Raw genomic sequence first — 17,819 nt, 5'->3', positions numbered from 1 at the left:
AACAGGTTTCATGCAGGAGTGTGTGTGTGTGTGTGTGTGTGTGTGTGTGTGTGTGTGTGTATACAAATACATAGGTGCATGCAACATCAATGAATGAAAATAGAGGTGTTGAATTAGGGCAGTGGGGAGGGTATAAGACAAGATTTGCAGGGAGGAAAGGGAAGGGAGAAAAGTAATTAAATTACAATCCCAAAATAGAATACTAATGCAGAAAAGTCTGAAAACTTATAAGCAAAAGCGTAGGCTCCTCTTTAAAGCATCTGATGGGAGGAAGTGAAGAATGAATGAAGAACTGAGATATGAAAAGCAGAAGCTGGGCCATGCTATCCAGGTGTCCTTGCCTTCTAATGCAGTCATGTTTCTTTCACATAATATCTTAAGTGGTTTTGAAAAGTGAAAGAAACATTATGGCATGAATATCATTATAAGCTTAAACATGGAGCTGACGAGATGGCTCAGAGGGTAAAGCCACTGGCCACCCAGCCTAGTCACCCGAGGTCAGTCACCAGGACCTACGCAGCAGCGGATAGAATCAGCTTCCACAGCTGTCCTCTCTGACCTTCACGTGTGCGTTGTGGTATGCACACACACATGCACACACAGATACACAAATAAATGCAACTTCTACCCCTAGAGATTCTTTTCCTGTAGAAGAGGAACCTCTATAGTCAAACAGCTCTATCTGATGGAAATACTCAGTGCTATGACTGGATAACTTGGGTTTCATTTCCTACAATCTGGCAGCAGGACAGTGCAGGGGATAGTTACAAATCACGACTGCCTGAAGTGGGTTTAAGGCTGGGTGGTAGCTGCACTGGAGTGGATTTTAATAATCTGCCAATTTTGCATGTATCTGAAATTTTGCAGAATACAACATCTTAGAATTAGGTGCCTGTGTCTACCAACAGCAGAACAAATACACAAAGTGCATTTTCTCAAAACAAGGACAGACGGCTGCTGTGTAGCTGTATACCCCCTTAAGAACAATGCACTGTTCTTACATCCCAAAGAAAACAAAGTCAGAGCAGTGTACACAGAAGGGGAAACCTGGACAACTGGTGAACAGAACAAGAAAAAGCAGACATGGGAGAACTAACAAGTGACAGAAGGTAGTATTTCACGTTTCTCAAGATGCTGCCGTTGGATGTTGAACCCAGGTATCAAAGTCTCACGCCCAGAACTGCACTATCAGATGGTACTGCAGACCCTCGGAAGGTGGGCTCATGGAGGAGGCCCTGGCTTCCACAAGAGTGGACTGTGGGACCCTGCTTTGTCCTCTCTTGCCTTGCTTCCTACCTCACCAAGTGAGAGGTAAGCACTCCCTCCATGATGTGGTGCCTCACCGGAAACCACACAAGTGCGTCATGGGCCAAACAAACATGATCTCTTTAGAGGTAAGGTTCTTAGGTAGAGTCGTGTCCTGTGTTCCACTGAGGTCACAGAAAGCCACTGATCCTGACACAAGCCATCGGGGATCCCCCAAACAATGTGTTCTTCAGAACAAACACAGTCACACACGAGACAAGACCTAAGAGCAGGCAGCGGTGACACCCTGGGCCCGAGGCTACAGTATGCCAACATCACTCCCAACAGAGATCTAAAATGGTACCCTTACCCTAAACACAGGGAGTGTCATAGCAGTATGCTACCATTCCCAACTCAGACCTTAGTTTCCTAACTGCTGCAACCTGAGAAAATTTATGCCAAAAACACGACTGCATCTTACCTGAATAATTTCAGAATTAAATTTTGATTCCAAGTGTGCTGCTCTTTCTGCTTCAATACTCTCTTCTAACTTCCTCACCCTCAGAGTAGTTGCCTAAAAACAAGTTAGGTTCGAGTTCATTAACACTGGCACTAAGAGCACATAGAGAACACTAATCACAGGATTATGACTAACACTTTATATAACACAGCTTAAGCTGTGGAGCCAACCTAGAACCTGCGATCCCCCTGCCCCACCTCTCATACTTTACAGAAGGGAGTGTAAAAACAATGCCCAAGAAGAATGCTCCAAAGTCTTGTCTCTCTTCCTTTTTAATCTTATTGGGGTACAGTCTACATGTGATTAATTAGGAAGAAAGTCTACTTCTGGGCACACACTTTCATGGCGCTGCTACAGTACAGAACATAGGCTGACATGTTCCCTTCTGTCCCACGGTCCTCTCTAAACACACACTCAGGCCTGCATTCCGAGGAGTCATTCTGCATCATTCTGTGTTTCAAAGCGCACAATTGCAAGGTGTTTTTGTATACTACTTGCTTTATTTAGGTTTTACAACCATATCAGTACTGTTTTCTCCTTTTGACGGTCTCCCCGTGTAGCCCTAACTGGACTGGAACTCACAAATATGTGCCTGCCCCAGCCTCCCAAAGGCTGGGATTAAATGCACTTCGACCACACCCAGTCCTTTCAATATTCATTTAAGATTTAGGTTTATGTATAGGGGGGATCTAGGTGCAAATGAATGCAGTGTCTGTGGTGGCCAAAGACCCTGGGTCCCCTTAGAGTGTGAGTGATCGGCAATTGTTGTTACCCAATGTTGGTGTGAGGATTCAAACTTGAGCAGCAACTGTTTCCAACTGCTGGATTCTCTCTCTAACTCTCCTTATCAATATTTCTTAACAATTTATTACACCAGAAAATAAGTCTCCAGAGGTGGAAAACAGTAATTCCAGTGTGAAAACCACTGATGGCTAAAATCCAAGACAAGAACGCTTTGTGTAACATCAGCTTTCCCCTTTATACGGATTATTTTAAGTTTTAAAATGAGTTTAATTGAAGAATATTCTTAGGAAGGCAACCGCTTTTGATTTGTCATTTTAAAAAAGTTACATTTCTTTATGCTGTGTATTAAAGATCATTTAAGAGAACAGAGTCACATGCTTCTCTCTGTGGAACCCTTGGGTAGCATATATAGCACAATGTTATTTCTGCGCCGCAAAAATAAATTTAAAAGAAGTCTCTTCTTTATTTCTCTTCAAAAAGTGATGTGGGGCTGGGGATTTAGCTCAGTGGTAGAGCGCTTACCTAGGAAGCGCAAGGCCCTGGGTTCAGTCCCCAGCTCCGAAAAAAGGAACCAAAAAAAAAAAAAAAAGTGATGAAAATAATAGAAGGTGGCATAAAAAAAGCCCAATTTCTCTACTCATTCTGTCGTATTGGAACCGGTATTTTTTACCATCGCAGGCTACAATTTTTACTTTATCCACTTTAATAAGTTCTGTCACCTCTCTGAATTCAACATCATTCAATACAAAGGTCCAAACATTATCGCAGAATCTGTATGTATTTAGAGAGCCCCTGAAATTGACTCTGTTCCTGACTCTCTGAGCCAATGCTGAATTTATAGCGTTATCAAACAGGAGTAGAACTTGAAGGGCAAGCTGAGGGCGATCTGTTGAGACTGTATGAGCTCATCAGGTTCTCTTGAAGACTGTTCCCTGGAAAATATCATCCTGAGTGAGCTAACCCACTCACAGAAAGACATACATGGTATGCACTCATTGATAAGTGGCTATTAGCCCAAATGCTTGAATTACCCTAGATCCCTAGAACAAAGGAAACTCAAGACGGATGATCAAAATGTGAATGCTTCACTCCTTCTTTAAATGAGGAAAAAGAATACCCTTGGCAGGGAAGGGAGAGGCAAAGATTAAAACAGACACAGAAGGAACACCCATTCAGAGCCTGCCCCACAGGTGGCCCATACATATACAGCCATCCAATTAGACAAGATGGATGAAGCAAAGAAGTGCAGACCGACAGGAGCCGGATGTAGATCGCTCCTGAGAGACACAGCCAGAATACAGCAAATACAGAGGCGAATGCCAGCAGCAAACCACTGAACTGAGAATAGGTCCCCCGTTGAAGGAATCAGAGAAAGAACTGGAAGAGCTTGAAGGTGCTCGAGACCCCAAAAGTACAACAATGTCAAGCAACCAGAGCTTCCAGGGACTAAGCCACTACCTAAAGACTATACATGGACTGACCCTGGACTCTGTCCCCATAGGTAGCAATGAATATCCTAGTAAGAGCACCAGTGGAAGGGGAAGACCTGGGTCCTGCTAAGACTGAACCCCCAGTGAACTAGACTATGCGGGGAAGGTGGCAATGGGGGGAGGTTTGGGAGGGGAACACCCATAAGGAAGGGGAGGGGGGAGGGTGATGTTTGTCTGGAAACCGGGAAAGGGAATAACACTTGAAATGTATATAAGAAATACTCAAGTTAATAAAAAAAAAAAAAAAAAAAAAAGAAGACTGTTCCCCAAAGTTGTATTTCTGTATAACTGACATGCCATGGCTTAAAAGGAAGTGATTACTTTTTCTTCAGGCTTGCACTGATGTCCTGAGGGAAGGCACTTCTGCGTGGTGTAGCAGAGCCAGGTAGGAAGCCCACTGTGACCACCTCAGCCACGGAAACCGCCTATGTGGATTTTTGAGACAGGGTTTCTCTGTGAAGCCCTGACTGTCCTGGAACTCACTTTGTAGACCAGGCTGGCCTCGAACTCGGACATCTGCCTGCCTCTCCCTCCCTTACAGCTGATGAGTGTATGCCACTCTGCCCAGCTAACATAGTCTTCTTAAAGGTAAAATTTTGACATCTGTATCCTCTAATAATAGTTTGAAAAACAAGTATTCCATTCAAAAATGAAACTAGTAAATATTAATAGTCTAATGTGAAAATTCAAACAAAACATTCAAAAATGGGAGATGATTAAATTTGAATACTTGATAAAACTAAAGAATTATTATGTTTTCATGAATTACTTTATATGCATGAATATTTTGCCTGCTTGTTTGTAAGTTCGCCATGGGTGTGCCTGGTGCCCTCAGAGGTCAGCAGAGGGTGTTTATCCCCTGGAACTGGAGTTAGGGATAGTCATGAACCACCATGCAGGTCCTAGGAAGCAACCCTAGGCCCTGCTCAAGAGCAGCAAATGCTCTTCAGCACTGAGCTTTCTCCCCAGCCCTTATTATTACTTATAAATGATTGACAAATGCTGATAGTTTAAACCTTCTATCTCTCTGAAATGTAAACTAGAGCATCCATGAATGAAATTATATTTGGATTGGCTTTAAATATATTCACGTTGGCATGAATACTGACCACTGCAGACAACTACTGAAGACAGGCACATAGGGATGGTCATTACGGGCTTTCAGACCTAATGCTTCAAATTTCCACATAGCACCTTTAAAGGCTATTTAGATTTATTTAATGTGTCTGAGTGTCTGACAAGCATGCATGTACCTGGTGCCCATGGAGTCAGGAGAGGGCTTTGGATCTCTTGGAAATGGAGTTATAGATGACAAGTTCTCTACAAGAACAAGTGCTCTTAACTGCTCAGCTTTCACTCCGGCCCCAAGACAACAGCTGACTTCTATTTTAGGGGTTTTTTGTGTTTTTTTGGTTTTTGTTTTGTTTTGACACAGGGTTTCTGTGTGTACCCCTGGCTATCCTGGAACTCCCTATATAGATCCGGCTGGTCTTGAACTCACAGGGATCCACCTGCCTCTGCTTCTCGAGTGCTTAGGATTAAAGGCACTTGCCACCATACCTGTATGATTTTATGTGTATGATTATTTTATCTGACTGTAAGTTATGTACAGCATTTGTGTGCCTAGTGCCTGAGAAGGTCGAGAGGATATAGATTCCCTGGAACTGGAGTTACGGACACTTGTGAACCACAGCGTGGGTGCTAGGAATTGAGTCCTGGTACTCTAGAAGCATTTAATTGGGGGGATGGCTTACAGATTCAGAGGGTCAGTCCATGATCATCATGGCAGGGAGCATGGCAGTAGGCAGGCAGGCACTGTGCTTGAACTGTAGCTAAGAGCTTACCTCTGACCCACAGGATGAAGGTAGAAAGAGACTGGGCCTGGCCTGAGCTTTTGAAACCTGAAAGCCAACCCCCAAGTAACACACCTTATCCAACGAGGTCTGACCTCCCAATCTTTCCTAAACAGTCTAGCAACTTCGAACCAAAAACTCAAATACATATTGGAGCCATTTTCAATCAAACTACCCCATACATACATAAATAATGCAAAAGATGTAACAATGACATAAATTCTGTTTCCCATTGTTGAAAAACAGTTCCTTTCATTCTTGACTTTATATTCCCAGAACAAGGGACTCCACAAGTTATGGATATAAACCATGGTGCATAGTATAGCAGGAAATACTTACTCATAATGCAGACTACAGTGAACAATGATCTGGCAAGACCTATACTAATAAAAAGAATTATATAGGCGCTCAGCGGTTAAAAGCACTGGCTGCTTTTCCAGAGGTCCTGAGATTAACGCCCAGTACCAACCTGGCAGCTCATAACCTCCCAAGAGTGGGATTTGTTGATAGGCATAATTAGATAAATGCATTCATTATTTCTTTTATCTTCCAGTCTGGAGAAATAACTCTTACATCCAGCAGAGGGTGCTATAGTAGCATCAACCTGCAATTCCCTCTGCAGTCTCTCTCTGTGTCTCTCTGTCTGTCTGTCTGTCTGTCTGTCTGTCTCTCTCTCTCTCTCTCTCTCTCTCTCTCTCTCCCACACACACACACACACACACACACACACACACACACACACACACACCATATAATACCAAAGAATGCTAAATACAAGTCATAAAATATGTCACTGATATTTAGCGGCACAAAGTATGTCATAATTCTGATTAAAGTTCAAATTCAATCCAAAGTCTTAAATTTAACTACATATAAGTTAGTTATCTATATGTAGCTCGGCCAGTAATAAAATATTGTAATGTAACATATTTGTTTGCTAGCACTGAAAACAAAGGTCTTCTATAATCACATAAAACCCAACATGGTTCTTCGTTTGGTTTTTTTGGTTGTTGTTTTACATTTAATTACTGGGGTGGGTTGTATATGTAGAGCTCAAGAGACAACTGGCAGGGTCAGTTCTCTCCATCCACCATGTGGGGTCTAGGAATCTAACTCAGGTCACCAGGCTTAACAGTAGTAGATGCCTTTACTTGGGGAGCCATTTTGCCAGCTCCAGTATGTAATTCCTGATATACTACATACCTTGCTTTTTATTGGATGATTGACAGGTCCTTTATCACAATATACTAGTTGAGAGACTTTTAGCTGAGGGAATACTGTGGGTTAATATAGCTCTTTTTATCTTATTTGCATATCACTAAATCATACTAAGCACAAGCAGATAACCTTTTACCCTTAAGGAGGTGAGTTTTCACTCTTCAAATAAGACAATGTCCAGGAGGGCTGTCTCCTACCCAGCCTTGGATCCTATTTCTTATCACAAACCAGGCCTGAGCTGCCAATCCGATTCAGCAGCAGACCCATGCAAACACGCCCAGATGTTCTCCACACCACATCTGTCCCTGCAGCTGGAATGGGCTTATTCCAAGAGTTCCATCCTAGTTATGAACGTACATGTCAGTGGGTGCTCAGAGTCTGTATGAGACGACTGAGACTATTACACTGTCCTCTACTCAAATACAGTACGTGTAGCTTAGGAGGCCATTGGCCAACTCAAAGGAGTTAGTCGAGGAAAACTCTCTGTACAAAATAATATGAATATTACTAAGTAATCAGCAAGAAGACTGGGGCGGAACTCTCGCCCTAATACCTCTCACTCGGCCACTGCTCCCTGGTGGCCCACATAGGACCGTGTCCTAGACATTTGTAGCTTGCTGCAGAATATCAACAAATCATGTAAGCGGAAAGTAATGGTGGTTTTTCCAGATTTCATCATCTGGTAATTCCAATTACTGGACAACTGTGTATGTAACCAATACGGTAACAATCCATCTTGTAAAGCTGATTCTGGGCTCGTGATTAATTCTATAATGACTGTTCAATAGTTCACTTTGTTTTGTTATACTTTAAAGGCTAGTTTATTATACATTTATCAATACTTAACCACAATGCTATTTCTCACCTGGAGGAGGAAAACAGTCACTACACTTTAAGTCTTTTGCTTTGTTTTTGTTTCGGTTTTGAAGTAAGGTTTCACTATATAGCCCTGGTTGCCCTTCAACTCACTCTGTAGACCAGGCTACCCCTTACACTCACAGAGATCCGCCTGCCTCAGCCTCCTGAGCATTGCTATTAAAAGCATGCAACACCACAGGCAGCTAAACTTTTAGCCAGTAAACTGAAGTTCTCATGTCAGTGAGATAGCTCAGGAGGTAAACGTGCTTGCTGCCAAACATGATACCCTGAGTTAGACCCCTGGGAATCACTTTGGAAGGAGAGACTTCACTCCAAAAGGTTGTCCTCTGACCTCCATACATGTACTACAGTATACGCATACATGTATGCACATACAAAAATTACTTGGTAGAGGGGAAGGGGGGGTGAATGGGGGCTTATAGACAGGAAACCGGGAAAGGGAATAATGTTTGAAATGTAAGTAAAGAAATATATCTAATAAAAAGTTTTTTAAAAAAATTACTTATAGATGAAAGAAAATGTAAAAGACCTCCAAGTTATTTTTATATTTAAAAAAAAAACAGCTCCCAGGAGTCAACATATCCAGGCGTATTAAAGATAGAACAGATAAATAAACATAATGAAAATCTTTAACTGCCTTTACCTTTTATTCAGCAAATATAGTATTTTACGAATTTTAATGTATTTCTAACTTCAAAATCCATTAGGAATATAACGCATCATGTTTAAATGTATACCTACAAATACGACCATGTATCAAGTCCTTTCCCGTTTGCCTCCTTGATATGTGGCAATCAGCACCTGAGCACTGAAGAAAGATGGACTTGCGAGCCACCCTCATGGGTGCTAGGACAAGTGGAGAACACTCTCCCTCCCTCTTCCCTCCAGAGGGGCAGGCATTTAGTTACTAAGGCTACTCCCCTGCACCGAGCTCCTACAGAATGTGACTGACAGAAGCAATTCGGCATTTATTTGCAGGCAGCCTCCCTTCTCTGCAATCTTCAAGAGTCCCTTCTGTCCTCTCTGAATTGGGTTTGCATCTTCTCTTGTCTCTTTTTTATTGAGTTAAGATTTATTTCCCATGATAATAAACTCTCCTTATTACAACGAGGTTTACAAAAGCCACAGACATTCCTTTTTCCAGTTCACTGTTCCCTTGGTTCAACAGTATCTAGCACCACATTTGTAAAATTGAACAGGGAGTTTGTTTTTTTAATCTAAGAAACCATCAATCCATTCTACAATGACAAAGCCATGCAATGGTAAAACATTTTATAACTGTATTATGTTATGTATATAAATGTATACATAAACACTTTTTTTGCCCAGGTACATAAGAAGCCACTTTCATACAACATAACTATTAGAAAATAGTCACAAAAAAGTAATTAATCTAACTTAAAGATTCACCAAAATCTAAACTGTTTACTAAGCTAACTATCCATTATATTAGATGCTTTAACTGGATATTATTGATATTTAAAATATTTTTGTTAAATTAAAATATTGGAAAATGTCTTCATCATTAGAGATTTTGCTATAATTCTATTAAAATACCAACCACTTATAATTATCTAAGAAACTAGAAGTCTTGGTAATGGTCTACGAAATTGAACATAAAAGTAGCAAACCATGTTCTCTAGAAATTTAACTTCTTGTTCACCTAGGCATATAACTAAATATATTCATTTCAAAATAAAACAAAACTTAAAAAGTATCTAGATTCAAAAAATAACATATCAGGTGACACCTGACAAAATAAAAATAAAAACTGTGGGGAAAGTGAGACAGGTCCACAGGGAAAGACGCTTGGCCCCAAGCCACATGATCCGAGTTCAATCCCTGGAGCCCACGTAGTAGAAGGAAAGAACTGTCTCCTGCAGGCTGCTCTCTGACCCTCATCTGCATGCCGTGGCAAGTTCAGGTACACACACACCACACCACAGACGGGAATAAATGTAAAAAGGAAGGAAGTTGTTCCCAGATGGCCACCCTGCCCTGCAAGTCTGGGGAGGTTCAAGAGAACCTCTTGAAGTGGGTTTCTGGGAAATCCTATTCGGTATAGCACAGCCCTTCCCTCTGCTTCCTCACCTTCCCTGCTGTGGTGAACTGTACCCCAAGCTCTACCACAAATAAATAGCCCCTCCCTAGAATGACTTCATTTATGTATTTTATTATAGGAACAAAAACCTATACCACATAACCAAGACTAGTCATATATCAGTCTAAAATTGGCTGACTGATCTTCTGGAGAACCTGAGTTCAATTCCTAGTATCTTTATGACAGCTCACAATAGTCTGTGACTTCAGTTCCTGGGAATCCAAGGCCCTCTTGTGGCCTCTGCAAGTACCAGGCACATGTATGCTGCATAAATATACATGACAGCAAAACATCCACCCATACATACATGACATACATATACATACATACATACATACATACATACATAAAATTAATTTAAATTTTTAATTAAAAATAAAATTTGCCTGAAATAATTTTAGAACTTTAGCTTATATCAATAGATACCAGAGCAGTTAAATAGTTTACAGAGTATCAGAGCACTTAAATAGTTAACAGAGGGAAAAAATCAATACAGAATTACATATAGACATGTCTTAAAGTTGAGACATTAAACTTTTCTCCAATTAGTCAAGGTCGGCATACTTAGAGTTAGCAACAGAGCCAGGGCAGTAGTAGCATATACACCTTTAATCCTAGCATTCAAGGAGCCAGAGGCAGGTGAATGTCTAAGTTTGAGGACAGCCTGGTCTACATAGTAAATTCCAGGACAGTTAGGGCTACACAGAGAAACCTTGTCCAAAACCAAACAAAAACCAGGGCTAGTAAGAGCGTGGTGGGTAAAGGCTCTGGCTGCCGAGAACAATGACCTGTGTTTAAGCCCAAGGACACACATGGTAGAGAGAACAAATCTGGCGAGTTGGCACCTGACCTCTATGCATGCCCATGGCACATGCGTGTACAGACAGGAAGGAAGGTAAATCTGGAGATGGCTCAGCGGTTACAGCCACTTGTGGCTCCTGCAGAGGACCCAGAACCCATGTGTGGCTCACAAGCATCAGTAACTCCAGCTGCGGGGAGCTAAGACCCACTTTTAACCTCCAAGAGTATCGGGCGAGCGTGTGGTGCACATACATAGATGTACCCAGTCACAGACATACATAAAAAATAATTAAGAATTAATTAATTAAATGAACAACAAAAAGAAACCCACTACTATCCAATGCTGCTTCATAACTATAAAGTAAATGAAATGTTTTTAAAATGATCACAGGCTTTGATAGATTCCTAAGTGGCATCTAAATACTAATATTCGAAGCACTGACTACTGTACCTGGCTTGAGGATTTTTGTTGTTATTAATGTTTTTTTATTTTTGTTTTTGTTTTTTCAAGACAAGGTTTCTCTGGGTAGCCTTGGCTATCCTGGAACTTTATTACCACCCTCTTTATCAAGCTATATAAAAAAAAATGTAGTGTTTTAAAATTATAAAAAATATCGTTATGTAACATTTATTACATAAATGTTACAGAACAATATTCTGAAACATAGATGATATTCTGAAACATAGAGTTACTGACGCTTGTGAGCCACACATGGGTTCTGGGTCCTCTGCAGGAGCCACAAGTGGCTGTAACCGCTGAGCCATCTCCATACTTCTTCGTTCCTGGTATCGCCAGAAACAATATTCAACACAAGTAAAAACAATAACTTTAAAGTGTTACTTCGAATAGAACCTGATTCCTTTTACTGAAAGTAGTCTTCTCTCTCACACTATACTGATTTTTAAACACATGCTTTAACCATATAAACATTACCCCACTTTTGGTAATCATGTAACTACATCTTTGCAAAATTCATACTTCACATTACCACAGAGAATCCCCAGATATTCCACACCTAGTTTCCCCATAGAACACATTTTTTATTAGTATGGTACAAATAACTCACTCTAAAACTGAAAAATGGGACCAGACATATTTCTCAAATAAAAGATATATAAATGACCAATAAGTACATGGCATGACATTTGATCCCACAGTAAATGAAACAGCATTTCACACTGACTGTGGTGTATATCATTTTAAAGACTGGTGAAAATGTGAGGGCACCCAACAGCTGCACTGCTGTTAGGAATATGAAACAATACACAGCAGAAAGTTACCATGCTGTCTCAGGGTTTTGTTGCTGTGAAGAGACACTATGACTTCCTAAGGGACAACTCTTATGAAGGAAAACATTTAGTTGGTGATGGCTTACAGGTTCAGAGGTTCAGTCCCTTATCGTCATAGCGGGAAGCATGGCAGCATGCGGGCAGACATGGTGCTGGAGAAGGAGCTGAGGGTTCTACATCTTCATCCACAGAGAGCCAGAAGGAGACTGTGTTCTGTGGGCAGCCACTGGGTGTAGCTTGAGCACTGAGATCTCAAAGCCCACCCCACAGTGACACACTTCCTCCAAGGCTACACCTACTCCAACAAGGCCACATATCTTAACAGTGCCACTTTCCATGGGCCAACACATTCAAAACACTACACACGTGACCTGGTATTATTAGTTAGGATTCTTTAGAGGAAGAGAACCAAGAGAATGCATGTATATCATCAAAGGGATTTTTTTTTATTGGTTTAAACATAGGAGCTGGGTAATAATGGCCATCTACACACTGGGGAGGCAGAAAACAGCAACTTCAACGCTCCAGACTCAGTGACAAAAGGAATCACCATTCGTTCATTCATTCATTCATTTACTTGAGTCCCTGTTTAAAGGCTAATGAAAATGGAGTGCCAGGTCAGTGGGCCACAGAAGTGACAGACACAGACACACTGAGAAAAGGAAGAAGCTTGAAATTTCAGGTGCTGTCTTTCTCGGAATTCTCTTCCTTATCAGTCATTCATTTTAAGGTCATTCATTCAGAGCAGGTCCTTCCCCCAAGTCCCTACCCATGTGCCCATCCTCTCTTGAAATGTTCCCACAAATACACAAGTGCAATTCACTGCCCTAGGTACCCCTTAACCCGATCAAGTCAATGACTAAGGACAGCTGTGCTGGATACCCAGAAACACCATCCTTAGATATATACCTGTGGTAGTTAGAGTAGGAATGGCGCCCATAGACTCAAGTGTTTGAATGTTTGTCCCATAGAAAGGGGGGAACCTTTAGAAGATGTGGCCTTGTTATAGTAGGTGTGGCCTTTTTGGAGGAAGTTTGTCTCTGTGGAGGTGAGCTCTGAGGTCCCATATGCTCAAGCTAGGCCTAGGGTGGCACACACTGTGGATCAAGACACAGACCTCTCAGCCCCTTCCCCAGCACCATGTCTGCCTGGGCACTGCCATTCTTCTCACCATGATGATAATAAACCGAACTTCTGAAACTGTTAGCCAGCCCCCAATTAAATGTTTTTCTTTATACAAGTTGTTGTGGTCATGGTGTCTCTTCACAACCATAAAACACAAACTAAGACAAGACCCAAGATAACTGATAATATAGCATCATAAAATTTAGACACAAATGTTTATTTCGACATTGTTACTATTGGAAAAATGTGAAAATAACACAAATATTCATCAACTAATAAATACAACAAAGCTATGTATGAAGAAATACCATTCAGTCATAAGAAGAAACAGAATAATTAAACATGCTATAACAGGTCTAAACACTACACACATTATGTTAGGTGAAAAAGTCAATCACAAAAGGCAAAACTTGGCTGGAGAGATGGCTCAGTGGTTAAGAGCACTGACTGCTCTTCCAGAGGTCCTGAGTTCAATTCCCAGCAACTACATGGTGGCTCACAATCATCTGTCATGGGATCCGATGCCCTCTTCTGTGTCTGAAGACAGCTACAGTGTACGCATACATGTAAAATGAATAAATAATTCTAAAAAAAAAAAGACCAAACTTGCAACTCCATGTGCATGAAGTATCTAGAGGAGATAAGAAGATTAGTAGTTGCTTATGCCCCAAGGACTGAGAAATAGAACAGTGATGTCTGATGAAGATCAAGCTTCTCCCTGTGGTGGTGAAAACACTGCACTGTTGACTGCGATGATTGTACAATGTTGTGAATACTGTATAACCAGTAACTTGTGCACTTCAAATGGGTAAATTTGTCATATGCAAATTAAATCTCAAAATTTTTAGTCAACAATATGAAAATTTAGAGCTCTATGTATCCACCCCTACCACAAACAACTGTCCCTTCCTGTCTCACACACACACACACACACACACACACACACACACACACACACACACACACAAACAACTCTGGAGAAGAAACTTAAACCAAAGGTTAGACAAAGAAATACACAGGAAAGGAAAGAAATGCACAGACTTAAGTCAGAGGCAGAGTGAGACAGCTCAGCAGGTAAAGTAGCTTGCTCCCAAATCTGATGACCTGATTTTGAACCCTACAGTGGAAAGAAACAATTCCTGCAAATTGCTCTTTGCCCAACACACAAATGCTATATAACACATACACATATACAAGCACTGTTAATTATAAACTATTAGTGGTTAACATTAAAAAATATCTTTGACATGTTTTTCCTCTCATAATCTAGTAAGTCAAGAAATCCTGTTGATCCTCTCAAACCACAGCAGAATCCTGCCATTTCCTCTACAACCTAAGTCAAAAATGGAACTGAGGACAAAGCTTCGTAAAAAAACACTTGCCTAGGGGTTGGGGATTTAGCTCAGTGGTAGAGCGCTTGCCTAGCAAGCGCAAGGCCCTGGGTTCAGTCCCCAGCTCCGAAAAAAAAAAAAAAGAAAAAAAAAAAACAACACTTGCCTAGCATGTGCAAGATTCTGTGTATAATCCTCTACATTGTAAAAATAAACAGGTCACTAAACCATCATAATCCTTTAAGACCTGTACAAAACAAACTTTCTCCAGTGTTGTTTCCTGAGCCTCAAGACGTAAAGAATCACTTTCAAACTCCAAATAGCCCACGAGAAATACTTGTTAACAATGAGCAAGTTTGGGTCAACAGGATAGGATGACTCACAGGTCAGCATAATTGCTGACAAGCCTGACAGTCAGAGTTTGATTCCCCAGGGCAAAATGAATGGAAAGAGAGCTCTCTCTCTCCCTCCCTCTCTCTCTCAACCTCTCTCTCTCTCTCTCTCTCTCTCTCTCTCTCTCTCTCTCTCACACACACACACACACACACACACACACACAAATAAGTGTAAAAATTTAATGAATAGATTTTTTTAAAGGGAAATGAAAAAAATTTATTAGGATATAAAATTTTTCAAAGAAGCCAAATACACAACTGAAGCGGTCTCCATTTTTCCTGACTCACAGTGTCCTTTAATCTGAAGTCACAGCGTGAATAACACATAGCTTTATAAAAACTGGAAAGCCATACCTCAAACTCTTTCCTCAGGCGTTCTTCCCTTTGAGTGCTAAATTCAAGCTCGCTCGTTTGTCGCCGGAGGAGGTCAGAGCAGTCCATATGTTCTGCTTCTAATTGTTCCACTTTTTTCTGCATATTTTGCACAGCACTATCTTGCTCCTAGAAAATAATTCACTTCGATTCAGTAGTTTGTAAGCTATTGATAACTAAGAGTTTCTGTGAAGAAGGTGCTGAGTAAAATCTGTGCTTCAGTTATAACAGTGGGTTTTCCTGTAGAGGTAGGAGACAGTTACATCTTTTTCACAGTGTCTCAGGATATGACTTTTGTAATTAGTAAGTGTGATTAATAAACACTGTAACTAAGTATGTATGGGACATTAGATTATTACACTAGCTCAAATGACCTCTGAGGGTATGTGCAACAGTGTTATAGTTCAACTGTCACATGCACTTTCTCCTGTCATTAATATGTGCTAGTATTTAGGAAGAATGTGTCCCTTTGTGTAATAAGAGCTGATTAGCATGAACACTTAATAGACCTTTGAGAGACATTACTGTGAGCGCATAGTACTTAACTATTGCCTAGTGCTCTTAACATTCAAACCACTAGGTGGCTGTGTTTCATTCCCTCTTCACTTTTCAAAAGGTTTTCAAAGAAAATAGAAATTTCTCTATTTAAATAGTTTTATATCTTTTTCCAATTAAACTTAAAATCATGTCTGGATTTTATTGGAATGTAAAACAAATTTGATAGATGGATAGATAGCTAGATGAGATAGATAGATAGATAGATAGATAGATAGATAGATAGATAGATAGATAGATAAGATAGATAATCATAGTTAACTAATCTAAAATAATCTATGATCATCATTCTCTCACCTCAAGCTTTTAAAAGATCCCTCTCTCCCACCTTCCCCCAACATACATGGACACATACACAAGCCCAGGGTGGGAGGGGGTGGGGCTTCCAAGAGTCTCTGGCCACTTAAAACAGAATCTGGTACATAGATTCCAATCACAATTCTCACCAAAAAGTAACAGCAGTTACTAGGCAAATATAGGTTTTCTTTTTGGATTTTTTAATTCTCCTTAATAAAAGCATTTAAAAAAGCAACTCAGAAGGACATTTTATTAGAGTTTGAGGAAACAACATGGCAGGCAAGCTATAAATCTCAGCAGCCTCTGGGAAAACAGAGATGATGAAGGAGAGAATGATGGAGGAGGAAGAGGAAGAGGAGGAGGAGGGGGAGGAGGAGGGGGAGGAGGAGGGGGAGGAGGAGGGGGAGGAACCATTCCTTTTGAGTTAGGGCCCAAGAAAGCCAGCACACCCAGCAATGCAAACTGGTAAGCAGCTGCATGAAAGGAAAGAGGGACTTCACAGAACCAGTGACAAACCTCACAGGGTCAGGGGAAGCGTGCTTAGGCTTTGTCTATTATCCTAAAGAAAAGGAAGAAGAACAACTTTGCTTTTTCAGTTAGAACTCAAATTACTCTTCCCATCTCTCAGCATCAAGGACTCAGTTTTCCTGGAGGGGGGGGGGGTGTCTCCCAGCCAGGTGATGGACAGCGCCACCTTTACTTTGTCTTAAGGAAGGAGAAAATGTATCTAATGTTCTGATCTTTGGAGCAGACCAGAATGGCATGTGCTGACCCAGGGCCAGGCTGGTGGTCCATTCTTTTGACCAGGAGAGGTGTTTTCCCTTACCAGGCTGACAAAGCCCCCCATCTCCATCTTCTTATGTGCTGTTTTAAATCCTGGGAAAGCACAGCTGAGCTTCCCCTTTCCAGGGTTGCCAGGGAAATGGGAGGTGTGTGACCACATGGGACAAGGCCATCACCAATGGCCTCCAAAGCTACTCTCTGTAACACCACCTTCCACACAAATATATACACACTTCCAAGAATTCCTAGCCACTCAGAAAAATCACAGAAATTCAGGTTCATAATTTGCTATCAGAACTGTCTGAAAATTAAAGTTTTCAAAACACGAGTACTGTACAAGTGTAAGACTCCATCATTACCTACATTGGTCCCACTCCTTCAAGCAGTCACTGTGAATACTCAAAGCCGCTTTTAGGTGACTTTTTATTAGCACATATTTATTGTGCCAAGTGATGGTTTTCTCACAATTTCATCTGACCATACTCAACCCCTGGCTTCTCTTGTCCCCCATTCCCTTCCCACTGGTCCCCTCTCCCTCTCCCAGATAAGACCCCTTCCATATAATATACATGGTCTTTTCTTAGTCTTCTAACCGTTATTTTTATTGCATGTGTGCGGGTATTTTGCCTACATGTATACCTGTGCACTGTGTGCATGCAGTGGCTGTAGAGGCCAGAAGAGGGAGTTGGATCCCCTCAAACTTGTGTTTAGCCCTGATATTTTATCTGATCTAATCCTGAGTGCTGAGATTACTGGTATACACCCCCATGCCCCCTTCTGCGTGGTTTCAAAGCCAGTAGGGCAAACTCAGGGTGTTGTG

The 17,819-nt window shown here is 41.2% G+C and overlaps 1 protein-coding gene across 18 annotated transcripts in view; it reads right to left on the bottom strand.

The window, feature by feature from the left end:
• The window catches only part of Ccdc171 (coiled-coil domain containing 171), a 483,978-nt gene that overhangs the window by 423,765 nt on the left and 42,394 nt on the right, over nt 1–17,819 (bottom strand). For 17 of the 18 annotated variants that reach the window (XR_010066462.1, XR_010066463.1, XR_005504531.2 and 14 more), the window contains 2 exons: nt 15,347–15,493; nt 1,727–1,819 (listed from right to left, as the gene is read on the bottom strand). Coding sequence is in view for 15 of the 18 variants with exons in the window: in XM_039110657.2 (XP_038966585.1) it covers nt 1,727–1,819; nt 15,347–15,493 (240 nt within the window). In the remaining 3 variants the exon portion in view is untranslated. Of the gene's footprint in view, nt 1–1,726; nt 1,820–2,103; nt 2,216–15,346; nt 15,494–17,819 lie in introns of all 18 variants that reach the window. The other variant, NM_001134641.2, reaches the window with a different exon arrangement.

The sequence above is a fragment of the Rattus norvegicus genome, chromosome 5 (assembly GCF_036323735.1).
Source record: "Rattus norvegicus strain BN/NHsdMcwi chromosome 5, GRCr8, whole genome shotgun sequence".
Classification (NCBI taxonomy): Eukaryota; Metazoa; Chordata; class Mammalia; order Rodentia; family Muridae; genus Rattus; species Rattus norvegicus.
The sequence above is the reverse complement of the archived record's forward strand: the minus strand, read 5'-3'. Positions and strand labels throughout refer to the sequence as shown.